The following is a 20,780-nucleotide window of genomic DNA, read 5'->3' on the forward strand; positions in this document are numbered from 1 at the left end:
ACGATTTGTCTACGGTTTGATTTTTATATTGGATTAGATTTTGGTCAAGAAACTTTGATGTAATCATTGGCTATTTTAATAAAGTTTTCGATTTGTTCTATACAATGTCTTGGACATATTTTTAATTCGAACTTTATTATTTTTCAGTATGTTTCCTGGAGAGCTAGAATGCCTCGTGGATAGTGCAACTACACATACTATCCTTCGAAATAGACAGCTATTTCTATGGATGACACCATCTCGATCTTCCGTGACTACGATGGCTGGATCATCTCGATTGATCCATGGTCGAGGACCAGCCCAATTTATGTTGCCAAATGGCACGACTTTAAATGTCACCGAAGCTCTTTACGCTCCTAGGGCAGGAAGAACCCTATTGAGCTTCAAAGATATAAGAGCCAATGGTTTTCATGTGGAAACACATTGTGAGAATGGACAAGAGTTCCTTTGCATCACCTCTCATGACTACGGACATAAACGAGTCTTAGAGAAACTTATGTGTCGCTCTAGTGGGTTGTACGCAACCACTATTCGAGTCATTGAATCCAACCATGTCATGAGAGATGATTTATGGGATTCCGACACATATAGGCTTTGGCACGACCGTTTGGGACACCCAGGTCGTGACATGATGATCCGTATATTAAAGACTTCACACGGACATCCCTTTTTCAGAACGAAAGGAAGTAAAACTCGAAATTTGGATCAAGGAGGAGCACCTGCGCCTCACGGCGCCTTTCCCCCTCAAGTCCGGCCATCACCGGTCGGCGCCGCCATCCCCCTGCGGCCCAAGGGTGGCTTTGACGCCACCCCTGCTCCCTTGCCTCCAATTTTTACTTCTAAGGTCCATTGTGACTTCATGGCTCAACCAAAATCCTCATTGGTTGTTTCCAAAGCCCATCATTCGTTCTGCAAAGCCTGCTCTTTAGCAAAATTAGGATCGAGACCATCCTATGCAAAGGACACTAAAGAAAATATACCATTCTTGCAAAGAATCCAAGGTGATATTTGTGGACCTATTCAACCATCATGCGGACCATTTCGATATTTTATGGTATTGGTTGATGCATCGACACGCTGGTCACATGTCATGCTATTGTCCACAAGGAACGCTGCATTCGCTAAACTCCTAGCACAAATCATTAAGTTAAGGGCTCACCACCCTGATCATCCTATTAAGTCTATAAGATTAGACAATGCTGGAGAGTTTACATCAAAGACTTTTGATGATTATTGCATGTCCATTGGGATTGATGTTGAACATCCTGTTCCTCATGTTCACACCCAAAATGGTCTCGCAGAAGCCGCCATTAAACGACTACAAATGGTCGCTAGGGCATTGGTAATGCGCACCAATCTCCCTATTTCTGCTTGGGGCTATGCAATATTGCATGCAGCTGTGCTTATTCGTCTGAGGCCCACTGCCACTCAACCCTTTTCTGCGTCCCAGATGGTGACTGGGTATGAGCCTAATGTCTCACACTTACGCATATTTGGGTGCGCAGTTTATGTGCCAATTGCGCCTCCACAGCGCACCAAAATGGGTCCTCAACGACGATTAGGCGTTTACGTTGGTTATGATTCTCCAACGATTATCCGCTACATAGAACCCTTGACAGGCGATCTCTTTACCGCTAGATTTGCGGATTGTCACTTCGATGAGACAGTCTTCCCGTCGTTAGGGGGAGATAAGAACATCAATGTTCAACAAGAACGACAGGAATTGTCGTGGTCTGTCCCCACTCTGTCTCATCTTGATCCCCGAACCGCACAGTCCGAAATTGAAGTGCGGAGAATTCTCGATCTTCAGAACGTAGCAGAATCGATGCCTGATGCGTTTTCTGATATCGCAAAAGTGACGAGATCACATATACCTGCTGCAAACGTGCCTGCAAGGATTGATGTCCCTAAAAGTAGAGGACATGACGCCAACTCAAGAATGCATGAGCATGGCGCCAACGTCCCATCTCTCAATGATGGTGACGTTATGGCTAGGCCCACGGCTCCCGCCAGGAAGCGCGGGAGGCCCATAGGTTCGATGGATTCTCGCCCAAGAAAGAAAGTGAGTTTGGCACAAAATAATCCATTAATCATCGATGTGAATAATCCATCTCATGAGAATGTTCCGGATTATGGTTATGTCCAAGAGACATCATTGGGGGACGCTCCAATGTCAGAACCAACTCCAGAGAATAGAGAGATCTCCATAAATTACACTAGTGTACATGAGATGATGGATAGAAATTCTATGGCGATTGATGATGCATTCGCATATCATATTGCAAAAGGAATTATAGAATATGATGATATCGAACCTCGCTCTGTTGAAGAATGTCAACGAAGAGCAGATTGGCCTAAATGGAAAGATGCGATCCAGGTTGAATTGGATTCACTAACAAAGAGACAGGTATTTGGGCCTGTAACGCAGACACCCCCAAGTGTAAAGCCTGTTAGCCATAAATGGGTCTTTGTTAGAAAACGTAATGAGAAAAATGAGGTGGTAAGATATAAAGCCCGCCTTGTGGCGCAAGGTTTCTCACACCGCCCTGGAATCGACTACGAGGAGACATATTCTCCCGTAATGGACGTTATAACGTTCCGCTACCTTGTCAGTTTGGTAGTTTCCGAAAAACTTGACATGCAGCTTATGGATGTGGTTACAGCATATCTCTATGGGGATCTAGATTCAGAGATATATATGAAGGTTCCAGATGGACTTCAATTACCCAAATCAAGTGGCTCTAAACCACGGAGCGCGTTTTCAATAAGATTAAAACGCTCACTATATGGATTAAAACAATCTGGACGGATGTGGTATAACCGTCTAAGTGACTACTTGATTGGGAAGGGATATATTAATAATGAAATATGCCCATGCGTGTTCATTAAAAGAACAAGTTCCGGATTTGCAATAGTAGCAGTTTATGTCGATGACATGAACCTAATTGGAACTCTAGATGAGTTGAAGGAAACTGCTAAATACTTGAAATCCGAATTTGAGATGAAAGATCTTGGGAAAACACGGTTTTGTCTCGGTTTAGAACTCGAGCACCGTAGTGATGGGATTTTGATCCATCAGTCTGCATATACTCAGAAAATTCTAAGGCGCTTTAATGAAGATAAAGCGAAGCCTGCGAGTACTCCCATGATCGGCCGTAGTCTTGAGCCCGGAAAAGATCCGTTTCGTCCAAGGGATGAGGACGAAGAACCCTTAGAGGCCGAAGTGCCCTATTTAAGTGCAATAGGCGCATTATTGTACTTAGCTCAATGCACAAGACCGGATATCTCATTCGCAGTGAACTTGTTAGCTCGACACAGCTCTGCGCCAACACGCCGCCATTGGATTGGTGTAAAGACCATCTTTCGATACCTAAGAGGTACGATTGATATGGGCCTATTCTATCCCTACAGAGAGAAAAGGAATGACGGAAAATTGGGATCAGACCCCAAAAGGCAAAACGCCCCCGTCCATGGAATGGCCGCCGGCCATGTTGCCGCCGCCGCCGCTCATGGTGGCCGGCGTCCTCCTATCTCTCTCCATCAAAACGACAATGATGTCTTGATGGGTTTTGCTGATGCAGGGTACCTCTCTGACCCTCACAAAGGTCGCTCCCAAACAGGTTATGTCTTTACCATGGGAAGCACTGCGATATCTTGGAGGTCTACGAAACAGACCCTTGTTGCTACTTCCTCAAATCATGCAGAGATTATTGCTCTACATGAAGCTGTACGTGAATGTGTATGGCTAAGGTCTGTAATTCGACACATTCAAGGAAGTTGTGGTTTGAAGTCTACCACAGATGAACCTACATGCATTTATGAGGATAATGCAGCTTGTATTGAACAAATGAAGTTAGGTTTCATCAAGGGCGACAACACCAAGCATATATCGCCTAAGTTCTTTTATAATCAGCAACAACAATCACTTCTAAAGATTGAAGTGAATCAAATCCGATCAGAGGATAATGTAGCGGACTTATTCACTAAGTCGTTACCTAAATCCACCTTCGAGAAACATGTGAAGAGTATCGGATTAAGAAGGTTATCCGAACTCCCATGATTGTAGCAATCAGGGGGAGATTTCGACATCAGGGGGAGTTACTCAGTCTCGAAGGATCAAGGACGTGTTGCACTCTTTTCTCCTCCTCGAGTTCATTTTTATCCCACAGGGTTTTTCACTTGAGCAAGGTTTTTAACGAGGCAACGGATGAAGCGTCACCACCAAGTTTGAGCGGCACAAGGGGGAGTGTTGAAGGATATTGACACTTAGTGTGCCTAGTCAAACTAGGATAAGTTCTATAGTTGTAATAGGAGAGGTTTCCTACTCCAAGTTAGATAAGGAATCCTTGTACTCTTAGATTATGCACTTTGTAATCCCTATATATAGGGCTCCTATTCTCTATAATGAAATACACTTCTCTCATCAATCTCTCTCAATACCAATATACTTAAACAAGGTCCAAATTAACAAGTCCACCGAAATTGAGGATGTAAAATGACATGTACGGATAAACCTTTGAGGTTTAAAGTAGGCAAATGAAAAGTGACCCAACGTTGGAAGCAAAGCGACGCATCAGGCCACAAAGATAACGGCAAAAACACCTCTTTTTCTCATAAGCACTTTTGGTGCTTCTAGGAGGAGGTTATCACTCTATATGTTGCTTGACCACATAGAAAGCTTGGCAGTTTCGGAAACTGGCACAATTTGTTTTCAGAATTTCCAAAAGACGCACATTGTTTTTTTCTCACATTCTGTCGAGATTGGCCCTTGATTAAGACGTTGTATATAACCACTTTCCTCAAGATGATTTCTACCAAATGGATATACCCGCCGGGCTGATTAATAAACCAGAAGAGTAACCAGCAGTCATATTAATCCAGACTGGTTCACTTACTTGATACATTGCTTTCTGACCCTGCGTAAATTTGTCAATATTGAATTTAGAATGGTGGAATAAATCAGATACATAGAACGTAACGATCCGCAAGCTGTTTAGAACATTGGTTATTCCACATGTATGAGATTAACTTTGTAATATACGAAACATGTCCTCATCTGATGAACCAGAATATTACAGCAAACCTTGACATTAATGTGAGACAATGTCTCTGATTTGAGATATTTTTCAATGGGAAAAAAGTAAAAACTCTCTATCACAGTTGCTTCAATTTCTGATGTTAGTCCAACAATGAAATAGAGCCAACAAAAATGAAGAGCAGGAGCCGTTTCAATCTGTTTCTCAAGGGCCTGATATTCATTGGAGTCCTTTCCTTCTGCACTGCGGTATGTAAGGGAGGTGAGTCATCGGAATTTGAATCATTGCTGAGGTTCATTAGAGCTGTTGATCCTAAACATGTATTGAATATTGGCCACAATATGCCATATTCCTGCAAGCATAAGTTGAAAGGTGTGGAATGCAACCCCGAGGGTAATAGCATAACAGAAATAAGGCTTCAAAATCTGCATCTTAGTGGCACACTTGATGTAGATTCACTATGCAAGCTCCCGAATCTACAAGTTGTTAGCTTAGCAAGAAACCGCATCCGAGGAACTATTTCTAACTCCATAGTGCACTGCACAAGACTAGCCTATTTGGATCTAAGCAACAATCTTCTGAGTGGAAGTGTGCCTAGGGCTCTGAATAAACTGAAATATCAAAGGAGATTGTACATCTCCAACAATTATTTTACTAGGGACATCCCAAGTTCGAGAGAGGAATATCAGCTTCATCCACATTTCAAGGAATCAAAGACATTACAGAGATATGGTGCCATGGACAAAGAAGAGGCAGGGCATCCAATGCGGATAATGACAGAGTCTGGGAGCCCTAGTTCTCCTCCTAAACCTGATGGTAAAAAGTGGTACAAGAGCATATTACCAGTAGTTTGTGTGATAGGACTATTTCTGGTGTTCATATTCTTTGCGGGAAGGAAGGCTGCTAATTTAGCTACTCAGAGGGAGATTCTGAAGTCACTTCAAGAGTACTCTACTCCGAAATCACCTCCAGCTAAGGTTCGACAGGAAGAGAAGCCAGTAGAGAATCAGTCAGAGCTCGTGTTCTTTGTTGAAGAGCATGAAAGTTTCAAGTTGGAGGACCTGTTTGAAGCCACAGCAGACTTGAGAAACCAGAGTTTCTGCAGCAGCCTTTACAAGGTAATACTCAAAAACAATGAACTGTATGCAGTCAAAAGGCTGAAGAAGTTGCAGGTACCCTTTGAGGAGTTTGGCCAAGCAATGAATCAGATAGGGAACATAAAGCATCCCAACATTCTGCCTCTTGTTGGTTACAATTGTACCAACGACGAAAAGCTTGTGATATATAAGTATCAAAACAATGGGAGTCTGCTAAACCTGCTTCAGGGTAAGTTGAGATAAAAAAAAATTTTAAAAAAATCCATTGATGGCAAGGCATCAATTGACCATACCAATGCAAACATTACTCTATAGTCTTTACTTATGCACACTGCATTCATATACACACACATAACATCCTTTCGCTTTTACTCCTACCTAAAACACAAATCTCATTAGTGTAGGCAATTTCAATGATAGAGTGGCAAGTACTATTGAATTAATTCACCAAACATTCACAAGAACTATTGATTAGTACGTGCATTTTGAATATGTATTCCCTTGATTATCTGCAGATTACACAGAAGGAAAGAGGGATTTCCCATGGAGGGTGCGGCTGTCCATAGCACAGGGAATTGCAAGGGGCTTAGATTTCATATACCAGAGGTCTGATGAGTGCATCCCTCATGGGAACCTAAAGCTTTCGAACATCCTTCTTGATGAAAAGGATGAACCACTGATCAGTGAGTATGGAATTTCAAAGTTCTTTGACCCCCTGAAAGGATGTGTCATCATCTCCAATGGTTATACAGCCCCGGAGAAAGATTTATCTGAGAAAGGCGATGTTTATAGTTTTGGAGTGATTCTTCTTGAGTTACTGACTGGCAAAACTGTAGAAACAAGTGGGATGGACCTTCCTAAGTGGGTTACTGCCATGGTTAAGGAGGAGTGGACTGGTGAAGTCTTTGACAAGGAGGTTGCTAAAGCTGCAAAAGAGTGGGCATTTCCTTTGCTCAACATTGCTCTCAAGTGTGTATCAGCATTGCCACAAAATCGGCCGAGTGTAGCAGAAATTTATAAGAAGATTGAAGAGGTTATGCAGGATAATTTGAATACATCAGATTGTACTGTTGAGTGTGGAACCGATGAAGACAACTTTTGTATGCTTCACTCCATCATACCTGAGACCTGGGATACTCCTGGATCAAATTATTAGTTGAAGGTTATACTTTCTGCATGCATATTTTCGCTCTCTTTTAGATTGGATTGTAGATGATCATAGAACCTTTTTCTCTACATTCACCAGTAAACAAGCTAGCCAGTTGAGTATGAATAATCAGTCTAGCTATTTTATAATGCAAGTAAAGGCAGCAGAGGAAATAAAAACTTATGGACATTTGAAGATGTACATCTAATGCAAAATATACAAACTATGGCCATTTCCTTATTAAGCCTGGAATTGAATGGATCACTGCATATTTTCCTAACTTTTAATTTTTGCTATATTTCACAAGTTCAAGACTACTACGTAAATTTCTCTCTGCTAGTGGAAGTTATAAGAAGAGATTGAAATATAAAAGCAAGCAGATTGATCAATTGATATTCATAGTTCATAGGTGCTTGCACCCTATATGCGTATATCTGCATTAGAGTTCATGGTCATCATCTTGTATGAATATAAGAATGTGAGCTTTTTAAGGAAGTTTAACTCTAGTATTGTTATTACTGATGGATTCTTCCAAATCAAGAATGTATATAACTACATACTGAACAGTTAGATCCAACCAGAAAACTGAGGCACTATTCTAATCTTGCAACAAACTATTGTCAATGGCTGGTGGTTATACATTATGAAAATAATCTACAAACATATCCATCTCATCTGACAAAATAATTCATTAAGGGAAAAGCATGAAACTAAATATTAAATCAAATTATTAATGATAACTGCTGGTATATAAATTCATATACCTTCAGGTTTAGAAGCAAAAGCATGAAGAGTGGCACTGAAGGATGGCAATCTGGATACTGATTTCGCAAGTACTAATATTCACCTTTGCAAGTTTGCAACCTGGCTTGCTTCTCTGTAATCAGCAAGTCTCTGATATATAAATAACTCTTCTGGCTTCTATTACCTATGGATTGTGCCAAATCAAAAGTGTCTAGAAACTCATACAACCAGAAAACCTTGTAACCTTCTATCCTGATCTTGTATCAAACCCTGTCAATGGCTGGTTATTCTACAATATGAAAAGAATCTACAAAATTATCCATCTTTTTTCATTAAATTTCTTCATGAAGAAAAACATCAGTTACTATTGAATAAAAACTGCAAGTATATAAACTCGGTTACCTATCAAGAACAATGTACAAAATCTGATCCGCTAATCATTCTACCATAAAGAAAATGTATTCTACCATAAAGAAAATGGGTTCGCATTCACTTTGAATTCAAGCCAGAGGGTGGCAACAACGGATTGAGACAGACAGTATTCCTTCACAGTAAATACTTTAGCCAGCTAAAAGGCGAGAAAAAGAAATGAAAAAGAACAAAAGAATGAAATTAGAATGAGTTCATCTACTTAATAGTGCTCCAAAGGAGGAATTGCATACTGTTACATTCTTAACATTGAAAGAACAAAGTTAGAAGGAAAGTATTTAAATAATTCACTGATCTAATTGGTAAGAGACGGTTGAACTGTGAGCTGGGTTATGGAAGTAACTGATGTTTAAATACTCCTACCATAAGTATTTAAATACATCACAAATACAATGCAAATGTTAATGAGCATTAGACATGCCTATTTCCTTCCATAACCCAGCTCACAGTTCAAATCTAACTCGTCTGTCTCTGCCAAGTCTCTTCTTTTTATCTCAAGATCCACCTCAGCAGCAATTATTACAGTCCTGTGTCTCTTTAATTCAACCTCCAACTCATCCACATGTTCCCTCAATCTTATAACTTTTCCTGACATCTCGATAAAATTCTTCCTGCCCAAAACAGATTGAACATAAGGCTTCAACCAAGCCAAGTCAAATCCGAAGACATCAAGCTCTTCCCACAACTTTTGAAGATCCGCAAACTTATCCTCAGTCATATCCTTGACCTCGTAGTCTTTAGAATATGCAGTAGCTTACCCAAGGATTTGAATGCACATTCACTAAATGTACGAGTTCTGTTCTTCTGGCATTCAATCAATGAAGGGTGCCATGAACAGACTTCCTCAAGCAGTGGAACAAAATGTTGATCTATGAGCCCTAAACCCCTGAATTCTGTAAGTGATGGGGTGGTGAAGACTCCACCAAGTTTCTCAACTACCGAAGGGCCAGCCGGGTCATCATTAGAAGCCATAGTGCAAAATGGTTCAAAAGCTGGTGTATCTTGCAAGTCAGCCACCTGTTCAGAAGAGATTGTGTCTTAGATGCTGCTGAAAAGACTTGAGCTTGCCCCAGAATTCACATTTGAAGGCTCCTCCCTGTTGGATTCTTTCTTTGAGGCAATTTCAGTTCCTGGATCTTCAATTCTAACGATTGGGGTTGCAACCGTAGTGCAAAATGGTTCAGAAGCTGGAGTATCTTGTAAGGTAGCCACCTGTTCAGAAGAAATTGTCTTAGGTAATGCCGAAAAAACTTGAGGTTGCCCAGAATTCACATTTGAAGGCTCCTTCCTGTTGGATTATTTCTTTGAGGAAATCTCAGTTCAGGGGTCTTCAATTTTAACGATTGGTGTTGCAACCTTTGCTTTTATAATACACATGTTGCTCATGAGATAACCAGCAATCCTGTCATAAAGCTCACTAGCAGGCACGAAAGACTTGAAGCCCAACTCACACTGATTTTCATTGAATAGTACAGTGCCTATGAACAAAAACAAAAACAATCAAGAACACAACATGGATCAGCAGGTACAAAGAAACAATAATAAACAAATCGACTCAAATTTATAAGTTACTACAGTCAATGAAATATGAATTCAATCAAGGTCAAGAAATACTGCTAATAATACAAACAAGAAACACACACACACACAGAGATGAATGTGTGTGTAATATCCAGCCTGTACATACATAGTATGTCCTTTCTATAGAACAGTAGTAAAGAAATACCCTTTGTAGATTTTGCTATTGACTTCTTGCTGTCAAGTTGATTAACCAAGGTAAAGCTAGAGTGGGCAAGTCTACTCCACCCAACTGGCAATCCTGAAGCATCTGCAACAGCCAAGTACATTGATAACTGCTCCACAGGAATTTTCATCACATAACCTTGGACATGCAATAATCTGCCTGAAAAAGTGGAGACACACCAAAAGCACATAAAAAACTAATAACATTATATGTCAATGATGTTACAGTTACGGACCATCTTTGGCCTTATGAGCTATTATTGGATGACTACTAGCTAGAAGCATAGATGGTTGCTATTTTCAGAAGATTTAAAAGTTGAGCGGAACACTCTTAGCATTTTCCTTTCCTCCATCTTCATTTGCAGCTTGTTGCTTATAGAACGCAAGAAAGGCCCACAAATTAATCATAAAGCTCCTCTTATTTTCTATCTGGGGTTACTGAACCAATTAACTAAGCAAAGCTATCCGTTCTACAATACATTTGGATAGAAAATGCCGGAATACAGGACCATTTCCTCAAATTGTTGGGAGTATCTAAAATCCACGAATAAAGAAATTCGAAAAAGAACAAAGCACCAATTTTGAAACTAATACATCATACTCATATGATAGATTACTTTTGAACCAATAAACTAATCGTAAGAATTTGAGAATTCTTTTGAAAAACCTTCCTACATACTTTTTTTGGCTCTTCACGAATAAAGACTATTACTTTAAACAAGTTCTTCTCAGCTAAAAGCTATTATGCAACCTAGAATTAAAAGCTTATTTACTGAAATTGAAATTTCATGGGTAAAAGACTGAGCTTGGCCAGAACAGATCAGGTATGAAAACCCAACAGTTTGTCAACTTCGAAGCTAAGATGATGATGACATAATATACAACAGATTATAATCTTTAACATGTACGCATAATGAAAACTGAAGCAAAATGTAAACAAAGAGAGAAGAGATGCTCACCATTTAAGACCACCGACGGTGGAAGTGTCAGAGTAATTTCGGCTGTTCTTGAGCTCAGATAAGCGGACTTTCCATATGAATGTGTGGGATACTTCTTCCTTCTGTTCCTTGATCTTCATTGTGCCAACTTTCCAAGAGCTCCAAAACCCAGAGACGGACAAATACCACACTACACTCTGACCCCGCGTATACTACCAAAGAGTGTTTTCATGGTGTGCCTTTATTCTCTTTTATTGTCATTCACCAGCTCTTTATTAGATTATTTTAAATCACACAATCTTGGATAAGGTTTAAAGTTGAGAAATATTTTCGAATAAATGATAATTCAATTAACAAAATAGAGAATTAATTAGCTAAAACAAAACAAAACTAAAATAGAGGCCACAGCCCAATCGCCCACAGTTTGCCCTAGCCAGAGCCCAAAAACAAACAGCCTAACCCAACCCTTGTCGCACTGTGCAAAGCCGCACCAAGCCACCACCTAAAAACCCCGCTGCCTATGCCTCCATCAAAGCCACCACATCTGCGTTGCTCCTCGACCCACCGTGTGGTTGTCGATCCCACATGCCTTACCGCAACAACATACTAGGATCCGGCGCCGATCCTGTCAACCTCCAATCCAAGAACAAATTAAAAACAGCCATCAACAGACCTTTGAGGCCCGTTCGGCAGCAGCCCAAACATCACACGACCAAGACCGACGTAGATGCGGGGCCAACACTGGACATGCGCTATAAACTTGAAGAGACGCGAACTGATATCATAGAGTTTTTATTTTTTATTTTTTTTATTCAAAATTTGTGATGCACTTCATAACTCCGTAGCCATGAGAAATTAAAGAGGAAAAGAAGAACGTGTAAAGAGCATATTACATCACTGGAGATGTGCAGGTGGTTTTAAATTATGCAAGAACCCAGAAATTTTTGTGGATTTTTGGGTTGAGAACGTAGCCTCCAGCTTGGCCCTTTTTCTGTACTCCAACATAATTGCACTTGTAATTCTCAATTAAATACTCTGTTGTATGCCTGTATTTATCCCTTTTGACTAACCTGTCGATGGCCCTCCACACCATGCCATGTATAGAGTTTAGACTTTAAAGTTGGTGGTGTGGTCATATATTAATCCTTCCTCTCCTCTCTATGTATATAGTTTCTTACCGGGCAAAGATAAAAAAAATTGATGTTTAAAGGAACTACATGTATCATTGTAGGAGGTATATTAAAAAAATAAATATAAAAAAGTAAAATACAAACAAGGACAAAAGAGGAAGTTTGTTGAAAAAAATTGGGATGGGAGGTCCAAAGAGCAAATTAGGAGGTCCAACTAGAACCACCCTTTTCTTTTTGACAAACTAATAAAGTTGGACAATATTGAAAGAAAAAAAAAACAGGATGAGAGAAAACCCTAGCCGCAGGTGGTCAGGGAGTGAACCCAATAATCTTCCTCTCATCCGGCGGTGTCCAGTGTCAACATTGGTACTTGCCTCGCTCCCGTTAGGATGCTGCCAGCTAGGAATGGTTGCTATTGCCCTAGGATGGATTGTAGTGTTTGAGGTTTAGACAGTGAGTGGGCAATTCTGCTCGGGTTTGAATCTCTTCTGCAGTTTAGGGCGTTCGTGGGCACTGCCTCATGGGATGACATCGGCAGCGCAGTATTACTTCTACTCGGCGATGTTGCTTTTTTGAGGATCTGTTGGAGGCTTGGGGCATAAAGGGCCCAAACCCGGTTGGATTTGGGTCTGGCCGAGATGTTCCTGCTTTGATTGGTGTCTTCAAGATGGCAGCGTTGTGGTGGTGATGATGTTTCCTTAAGGCGTAATGGTGGTGATGATGTTTCCTTAAGGCGTGGCGACGGTGACACGCTCATAGTGGTGGTGGCATTGAAGATACACTCTGATTGCGTGTAGTAGATTTCTGCATAGGGGTGGATGCTTGAACTGGGCCAGGCCAGTCATGTTTGAGCTTTGGGTGCTGCTTTTTTATGGGCCTTGTGGGCTGCTGTGGTTTTAGATAGTTTTAGTTTGTTTATTTTCAATAATTCTCTATTTTTTTAGAGGGCTATGCACTTTATTTTCTGCACCCTAAATATCTTGTCTAGGCGTCCTAGCGAATCTTCAATCTGGAGTAGTATCAAAGGAGGATTCAAGCTATTTGTAATCATGGTGCAATAGATGGCAAATGAGTGGACCTATTCCTATGCACCACAGCGGGTACTACTACATCTTCTTGTCTGTCTTAAGATGGCAGTGGAAGGGTATGTAATGGTCATTCTGGCTTGCGATGGATGCAATTAAAACCCGATTTGCGATTGATTCAATAAATAAATATATATATAAAGTTGGACATGTTATCGGCATAAGAACTTACACTTAATTAAAACGAGTTAATCAGCTAAGAAAAACATTAATGAAGATTTACAAAATGAAAAATTAATTTCAGTTTGGGCAACGAAGTTTCTTTAACAAATTCACTTCATTCAGAATACTTGAATCACCCATCAGTCACAAGGCGACTAATCTAATATTGTTTATGTATGAATACAAAAAAAAAAATTAGTTAATGGAGGTTTAAGTAGTGGAGTTGGAATTATAGTAGTAATTTAGTGTTTTTATGTTGATTTTATCATCATAATAATTTTATGAATTTATATGAGGCTTCGTAAGCAAATTTGCATTTTTAAAAGCAAAATGGAGGTGCACAGTGTATGCGAGGTTAGCAAGGAGATTTAAAAATCCCAAGAAAACTCATATTTCATAAAAATAAAAATAAAATAAATTAAATTAAGAGTACGATTTGCTACTAGCTTCGTAGAAGCTGTATAAAATAAAGTGCAGGAGGTCAAATGATATTGAAAGAGCACTAAATTGCTACCAATAAATAATACTGTTTATCTGGATAAATTTATTGAATTTGTCTCTCTACGTGACTAAGGGTGAGTTTGGCCTCGAGGTGATTAATTTAAAAGCAGCTTTAGCTGTGCTGTGAGTATAATCAGCTGTGAAATTAAGTAGTTGGGTGTTTGGTAAACTGTGCTTTTAAAAGTGATGTGAGTACAAAAGCAATGTTTAAGTGTTTGGTAAACTTTAATATAAAAGTGTTGTGAGTTTAGAAAATGACCAAAAATTACAAGAAGTTAAAATGATGTTACTTATACATATTTTTAGAAATATCTTTATAATAACATTTATTATCTATCTTACTACTAGGTGTTTTCTTTAGAACGCGCCCCACGCGCGAGAGGAAAAGAGAAAGAGAATACGGAGGAGGGCTTTCTCTCCCGGCCGATCGCCGATGGATCCTCCGTCGCTGCGCTTCGGTCCGGGAGGGGAGGCTGTTTGTTAAGATGTGGAGGGGTGCCAAGGATGCGGTGTGGCTCTGGGTAGGTGGCTGGGATGTTGTGCCGGTTTGGGCGGATTGATCTCGATCTGCCATCTCTAGTTCATGGGGGCCGGGCGCGGGGGTGCTGGGGCGGATCTCGGGGCTCCGGCGGTGGCTTCTATCGTCATCGTCTCTGCGTGTTGGCTGTGGCTGCCCGGATCTGATGTTGGTGGTGCCGATCCCGATGGGATCTGGCTCGATCTCTGTCTTGGATCTGCTGGGGGTCTTCAGTTTGGTGTAGGGGTGTCTTGCGGCGTGTCAGGGCGGTGCTGCGACGGAGGTTTTCGGATTGGCGCTGTTTTGACGCGTGGTGATGGCGTGGTGGCGGTTTTTGGTGCTTGCCGGCTGCTGGAGGTTTGCCTGCCGCGTTTGCCCGTTGCTGGGGTTGGTGGTCTTTGGGCTGGGCTTGTGTTCTTGGGCTTCTCTGGTTTTGTTTGGTAGATGTTTGTTTGAGGTTTTGTTGTTTGTTTTTCGGTGGTTATTTTGGTGAGGATAAGCCCCTCCTCGGAGGGCATGGTTAAAGTCCCTCCTCGGAGGGCGTGGTTAAAGTCCCTCCCCGGAGGGCATGGTTAGTGGCGGTGCTTTCTGGTTATCAACAGGACGGTGAATCACCCTTACACGTGGTCTAGCTGTTTTTGGACACGGTGTTCGAACGGGTGAAAACAATTCATCTTTTTGTTGGTAGCGGGGTGGTATCGTTATAATTGGGTCTGTTTAAAGGGTTTGTTGGTTCGGGGTTTTGAGTTTGTTTAGCTCATGTAAGAGTCCCGTTTGTTGCATTCAAGGAAGTGCTTGGGATATGAGTAGTGATTGGAAGTCTACTGTGTTTGGAATCCATGAGGCTACGTCGGGTCATTCCCACTATTTGTACTTTTTCTTTGGATTTAATAAACTCGTCTTTTATCAAAAAAAAAAAAACATTTATTATCTTTATAAGTTATACTCTACTCATTCATTTATCTTACATGTGTGTGTGTAATCATCTGCAAGTGTCTTTGACGTACATTATATTTCATGTTCTAATTATACTATTGCAAGGAAACATGGGTTCTTTCCTCTAAGTAACTTCCGTCGACTGAATCAATAAACTTCCTTGCATCCTCTTCCATGTGAAGTCTTGTAATGCCAAACTTACTATTCCACCACCAAACTCTACTAGAATATCCAAATCAATGTAGCCACTGGTTGCAATTGGAACATCAAAGTGGGATATTTGGTACGGCGTAAAAGCATTGTTTCCAATCAAACAATTAAGATAGCTAATATGTAAAGGAGTTGTTTGCTTATACATAGAGAGTAGAGGATGCACAGACATAGTTCATTCGATGTTTCTGGGATACAAAATCTTTAACACATCAGTTTACTTCCATTGCCAAAATATATACATCGAAAATTCAACCTAGCTCCAATGGAAAGGAGAGAATCAAAATGGAGGCAACAAAAATCACTCCCATTTCTTGATCACCAACGAGATAGGTAAGGTGGAAGAGTTCTTGATATCAACACGTCATCATATGAAAATATCAAATGGATCTTCTATGGTGAGCGAGCGTTCATTAAACTTGCAGCAATATCATTTCTCACTATATCCTTTCTTGTGCCCCGAGATTGTAGTTATACCATGTTCTTGTTGTGCATTCCCCCCATATCCATCTCATTTTGGACATTATTTCTATTATTGAAATGAATATCATCTCGACTATGCCTTCTTACATAGTTATGAAGCGTCATTGTCGCAATAATTATTTTGACTTGTGTAATGAAGGGATACTAGGCATGTCTTTTAAAATCTTAATTTTTTTTTTCCATGCTCCAAAAGTACGTTCAATGACACTCCTAAGAGATGAGTGCATATGGTTAAATACCTCTTTAGAAACACCACCGTACCGAAATTGTGGAAGATGATACCTCACACCACCTCTATAAGGTCCTAGATATCCCTTCATTTGTGGGTAACCAACATCCACAAGATAATATTTCCCTGTCAAATAAAAACTATGATAATTTAATTTCTTGTTTTTCAGTTTAGAAATTGCATAATTTGAGTCATTACCATTGGGAGGCTTAGGAAACTTCAAAGCATCATTCCTTATAGATGAGAGAAATATCCTTGTATCATGTGCAATTCCTTCCCACCCAGCACATGCAAAAGTGAATTGCATGTCAAAATTACACACCGCCATTATATTTTGAGTTGGTATGCCTTTCCTTTCAATATATGGTATTTGATTTCGAGAAGGTATTGAGGCATACACATGTACACCATCAATAGCCTCTATACAATTCTGCAAATAATATGGGATTAAAATGACTAAATGCTATGAACAAAATCAAGATATGCAATAAATAACAGAAAAAAAAAATTAACATTACCTTAAAATGAGGCATATATCTTGCATCTCTTGATATTTCTTCAGGCATTTCATTGAACTCAGGATCCGGCGGCTTTATAACATCAATAGCCATTCGACATACACTATCTAGGACAATAGCAAAGTATCTACTCACAGTCTCTCCAAAACGTTGGAATCATTCTTACGGGTAAAGCTATGGTATGTTAACATTTCTCATACATCAACTATTTTTACCACTTTAAGGACTCATGTTACCACTTTGAGGACTAATATTACTATTTTGAGGACTCATATGGTAAACTAAGAAAATTTACCACTTTTAAGGACTCATGTTATCACTTTGAGAACTAATATTACTATTTTGAGTACTCATGTGGTAACTAAGAATATTTACCACTTTAAGGACTCATGTTACCACTTTGAGGATTAATTAATATTACTATTTTGAGGACTCAGTTTACCACTTTTAAGGCAATTGTATGCATGTCATACGTTAACACATTGTAGAATTTTCCCATTCTTACACTAACTTATTCCCAACACCATGTTCTAACATGTGCACAAACATTCCCACTATCTCGATAGGACATATGTTCTTTGAACCAGTCAATCCATAATTATCTTGTAAATTATTATATAATTTAAGAAAACATGTTTTTTCCATCCTAAACATTCTATAACAACAACTTTCATGTCCTGCTAGTAATTCCATTATCCATCTATTTCCTGTTTGGTCAGAATTCATGCATGGAGTTTTAAGAAGATATGTGTTATGATAATATTCAGCTGTGCGTAGCAACAAACATACATCTTGGTAGAAGTAAAACTCCTCTATAATGTCCATATTGTGAAAACAGGACCTGCAATTCATCATTTCATACATTCAATTTATCTTAATACAATCAAAGATAAACAAACAATATATAAATGAGAAATAATTAAGAAATGAGAAGTAAAACAAAAAAGGATAATCAACCAAATATATGATGACCGGTGCAAATTAACATTCCAAGTTAATAATTCAACTTACGAAATAAAAATATCCAACTGACAATAGAACATATATATAATAGTTTATCCAAATACTAGCAGCACATGGTACTTGTCCAAGCTTCACAAGTAAACTAGGTTTCAAAATCAAAATAGCTAGTTTCTTCCTAGTAGCTTCTTAGTCATCTTGTTTGCCACCAGTTCCCATTTCATAAGAAAGCCACTGAATCTTGATATATGTATCTTCTATGGTGACAAACATCTCTCTCTTTTCTTGACTGATAAATAACTGAGTTGCAAAAAACCACAAAGGACTACCTGGCTCTGCCCCAAGTAAAGATGAAAATGATTTCATCACTTCAGCAATAGAAGTCCCCAACACACCTTTATTCATTACTGAAGTCACAGTGCTCCTATTTTGAATTGATTCCACCATCCAATCAATCTGTAATGATAACTTGGCTGCACCTCCCATCTTTCTTGATCCTATACCTTTGCGTTTATTATTTTTCTCAGTACCTGCATTAAATTGTTTTGTTGGTGTCCTTTTCCTCTTACCCAAAGAACCCGCAATGACCTCAATGGAACAGGCCAAATCATCATCGGTATCTAACGGAACTGCAACATTGTTAACTTCTATATCATCATGTGGAAGTACACCAAATGATGGTGCCCAAATCTAGTTTCTCTTCCAAATCAAGGTTAATTACCTTTTTACGCAATTTGGCATATTTAGGGTTGTCTTACATTTTAAAAAAGATGACTATTGAAATAAGTTCATTGTGAATTAACAAAATGCCACATTAAAACTAATTAGAAGATTACAAACCTGAATTTTACTACACCACCATTCATCAAGAGCATCTACAATTTTCAGTTTGGGGTTCCACCCCAAACCAGTCTCCTTCCTAATTAGTTCGTTCCACAATTTTCATTGATTTCTTAATAAATCCCACTTATTTTTTAATTGAGATTTAGTATATTGAAGTCCCGTCTCTTTAGCAAAGTTAACACCCAAATTGTCATAACCTTTTGTTGTGAGGTGAGTGCCTGGACGAGTCCCTTTCCCAATCTCCTAGATACAAAGGTCACAAAAGACATCTACATTATGATCAGTTCATGCAAGTAGTCTTTCCTTTTTCTTGTATTCCACTCTTGTTTGCCATCTGTGTTTTGTAAGTTGAAATTGAACAATTACAAGCTTATATTTAGCACAACAATTACTGTTACCAATAGAGCAAGTAATTAGAGATATTAAGTAATTCATAATTCCTGTTAAATATATTTATTATATGAATCAAATGAATATATGGGAAACCTAAATAGCTTGAATCAAGTGCTAAGATGTCGGAATACATATATCATAGTGATTACAGACATTATTGTGATTACAATTATCCTTTATGGGAGGGCATTGTATTAGGATGTTTTCACTATAAATACTAGGTCCCTGTACCCTCTTTAATATGAGCTATTCAGTTCTTGCCCCATAGATAGATAGCAAACAAAGAGAAGTACAGAAGATCTGTATTTAAGATGGCTTCACAAGTTCCAGCAGGTATACACCTTGTTCTAAGGATCTGCATATTTATTTCTCTATAATTATATATGCATCTGTGTATGTGAGCGCAATACATGTGTTTGTGTTTTATATGCAATTGTTTTAGTGTTCCAGATTTGCACTTTCAATTGGTATCAGAGCTTATTGCATGTTGCATAGACCAATTCACTTTTGTATGTTGGGTTTTGCACGTTCTCATTCTTAATAAAATAAAAGAAGAGCACTAACTTATTAAAATGTAAAGTTTGTTTCCAATAAACCCAACACTTCCCCTGATTTCGGGCCCACAAGTCCACATACACATAGTGCACATATGCAAAATCACGATTCCTATTGACCATTGCTTTCTAACCGGTCATTGACTTCAGTTTTCCCAGAATTAGGAATTAGGGTTCTAGAGAAAATCATTATTGATACTGTAAATTCCGCGTTTTTGACCCAAATTGCTGTGAGATACAAGTTCGATATGTCTTTGTATGTTGCTGTAAATGTTTATCTTGCTTCGATTAACTGTACAGCAGCGCAGCAGGAACACCGGGTTAGTTCCCAATTTTGAAATCTTCTTTTTATGTATATGTATATGATTCTTGATTGAGCATCTGAACACTAGACGCATTCCTGGCATGCACCTAGGTTAGAGTACATGGGGACCAGATGAAATTTACTTTAGCATGATTGATCTTGAATTTTTGATGTTTTGGAATTGGTTGAAAATTTCTGAATGATCAATTGTCTGCTCTTGAATTATGGTTGAATTATATATATATTTGTTTGTCTTGAATTGTTGACAAGAAAATCTCCCATTTTGGTAATCCAACTATCATAATCTTGCTCATGGAAATTCATTGATGAACAGGTTGTTTTCTTTCTTTGGTTTTAACTTAGCTTGCTGTGTTAAAAATTAAGGAGTAATAACCACTAGTTCTAGATTACAAGATGGTATATTGACACATGTTGTACACATCAATCTGTTAATGTATTGTTTTGAAGTCATTTGGATATAGAATTAGGAAATTGTGTCTTTATTTTTTTGGAACAAATTGTATCTTCAACAGAAGGATTAACTCTATGTTCTTAAAAGTAAAACAGTGCATCATGAAGTATTAAAAACTAAATTCAGAGAACTGGACTTTTCTTCTTGCTATACATGTGTTGACTGTTCCAGGGATATTTTGGTTTTTAGTATTTTGGTTTTGCAAAATAAGAAACTTAAGTAATAACATATTCTTTTGCCATACAGGTAAGATTTGTTATTGAAAATTAATATGCATATATTGGGGATTCTGATTACCATATATTCTGGTTTGATTTCGAGTTGTTTTGTTGTGACTTGATTCCTTTTG

General features: G+C 38.9%; 3 protein-coding genes and 1 pseudogene across 4 annotated transcripts; 1 reads left to right on the forward strand and 3 right to left on the reverse strand.

The window, feature by feature from the left end:
- Window positions 1-5,096: 5,096 nt before the first annotated feature.
- LOC133732723 (probable inactive receptor kinase At5g53320) lies at window positions 5,097-7,524 on the forward strand. Its single transcript, XM_062160307.1, has 2 exons — window positions 5,097-6,362; window positions 6,649-7,524. The coding sequence occupies exons 1-2, from the start codon at window positions 5,210-5,212 to the stop codon at window positions 7,287-7,289; spliced, it is 1,794 nt and encodes a 597-aa protein (XP_062016291.1). The 5' UTR covers window positions 5,097-5,209; the 3' UTR covers window positions 7,290-7,524.
- A 606-nt stretch (window positions 7,525-8,130) lies between these two features.
- Window positions 8,131-11,336, reverse strand: LOC133733073 (uncharacterized; annotated as a pseudogene).
- Window positions 9,492-11,274, reverse strand: LOC133730763 (ubiquitin C-terminal hydrolase 13-like). Its single transcript, XM_062158291.1, has 5 exons — window positions 11,156-11,274; window positions 10,701-10,783; window positions 10,180-10,356; window positions 9,810-9,931; window positions 9,492-9,665 (listed from the first exon to the last, which is right to left on the reverse strand). Exons 1-5 carry the CDS (start codon window positions 11,272-11,274, stop codon window positions 9,492-9,494), a joined length of 675 nt encoding a protein of 224 aa, XP_062014275.1.
- Window positions 11,337-15,869: 4,533 nt separating the features above from the next.
- LOC133728128 (uncharacterized) lies at window positions 15,870-17,065 on the reverse strand. 2 transcript variants are annotated; one of them, XM_062155538.1, is made up of 3 exons: window positions 16,906-17,065; window positions 16,586-16,817; window positions 15,870-16,513 (listed from the first exon to the last, which is right to left on the reverse strand). In XM_062155538.1, exons 1-3 carry the CDS (start codon window positions 16,996-16,998, stop codon window positions 16,275-16,277), a joined length of 564 nt encoding a protein of 187 aa, XP_062011522.1. In that variant the 5' UTR covers window positions 16,999-17,065; the 3' UTR covers window positions 15,870-16,274. The 2 variants fall into 2 exon arrangements, with proteins under 2 accessions (XP_062011522.1, XP_062011521.1); XM_062155537.1 differs by having other exon boundaries at window positions 15,870-16,817.
- Window positions 17,066-20,780: the final 3,715 nt, after the last annotated feature.

Source organism: Rosa rugosa, chromosome 2, assembly GCF_958449725.1.
Source record: "Rosa rugosa chromosome 2, drRosRugo1.1, whole genome shotgun sequence".
Taxonomy (NCBI): Eukaryota; Viridiplantae; Streptophyta; class Magnoliopsida; order Rosales; family Rosaceae; genus Rosa; species Rosa rugosa.

Coding starts and splice junctions, on each gene's coding strand:
- LOC133732723 (XM_062160307.1), top strand. CDS start 5,210: ATGAAGAGCAGGAGCCGTTTCAATCTGTTTCTCAAGGGCCTGATATTC. Junction 6,363..6,648: donor TCTGCTAAACCTGCTTCAGG/GTAAGTTGAGAT, acceptor GATTATCTGCAG/ATTACACAGAAGGAAAGAGG.
- LOC133730763 (XM_062158291.1), bottom strand. CDS start 11,274: ATGAAGATCAAGGAACAGAAGGAAGAAGTATCCCACACATTCATATGG. Junction 10,784..11,155: donor ACCGTCGGTGGTCTTAAATG/GTGAGCATCTCT, acceptor ATGATGTATTAG/TTTCAAAATTGGTGCTTTGT. Junction 10,357..10,700: donor CAATTTGAGGAAATGGTCCT/GTATTCCGGCAT, acceptor CCACTTTTTCAG/GCAGATTATTGCATGTCCAA.
- LOC133728128 (XM_062155537.1), bottom strand. CDS start 16,998: ATGGCTATTGATGTTATAAAGCCGCCGGATCCTGAGTTCAATGAAATG. Junction 16,818..16,905: donor GATATATGCCTCATTTTAAG/GTAATGTTAATT, acceptor TATTATTTGCAG/AATTGTATAGAGGCTATTGA.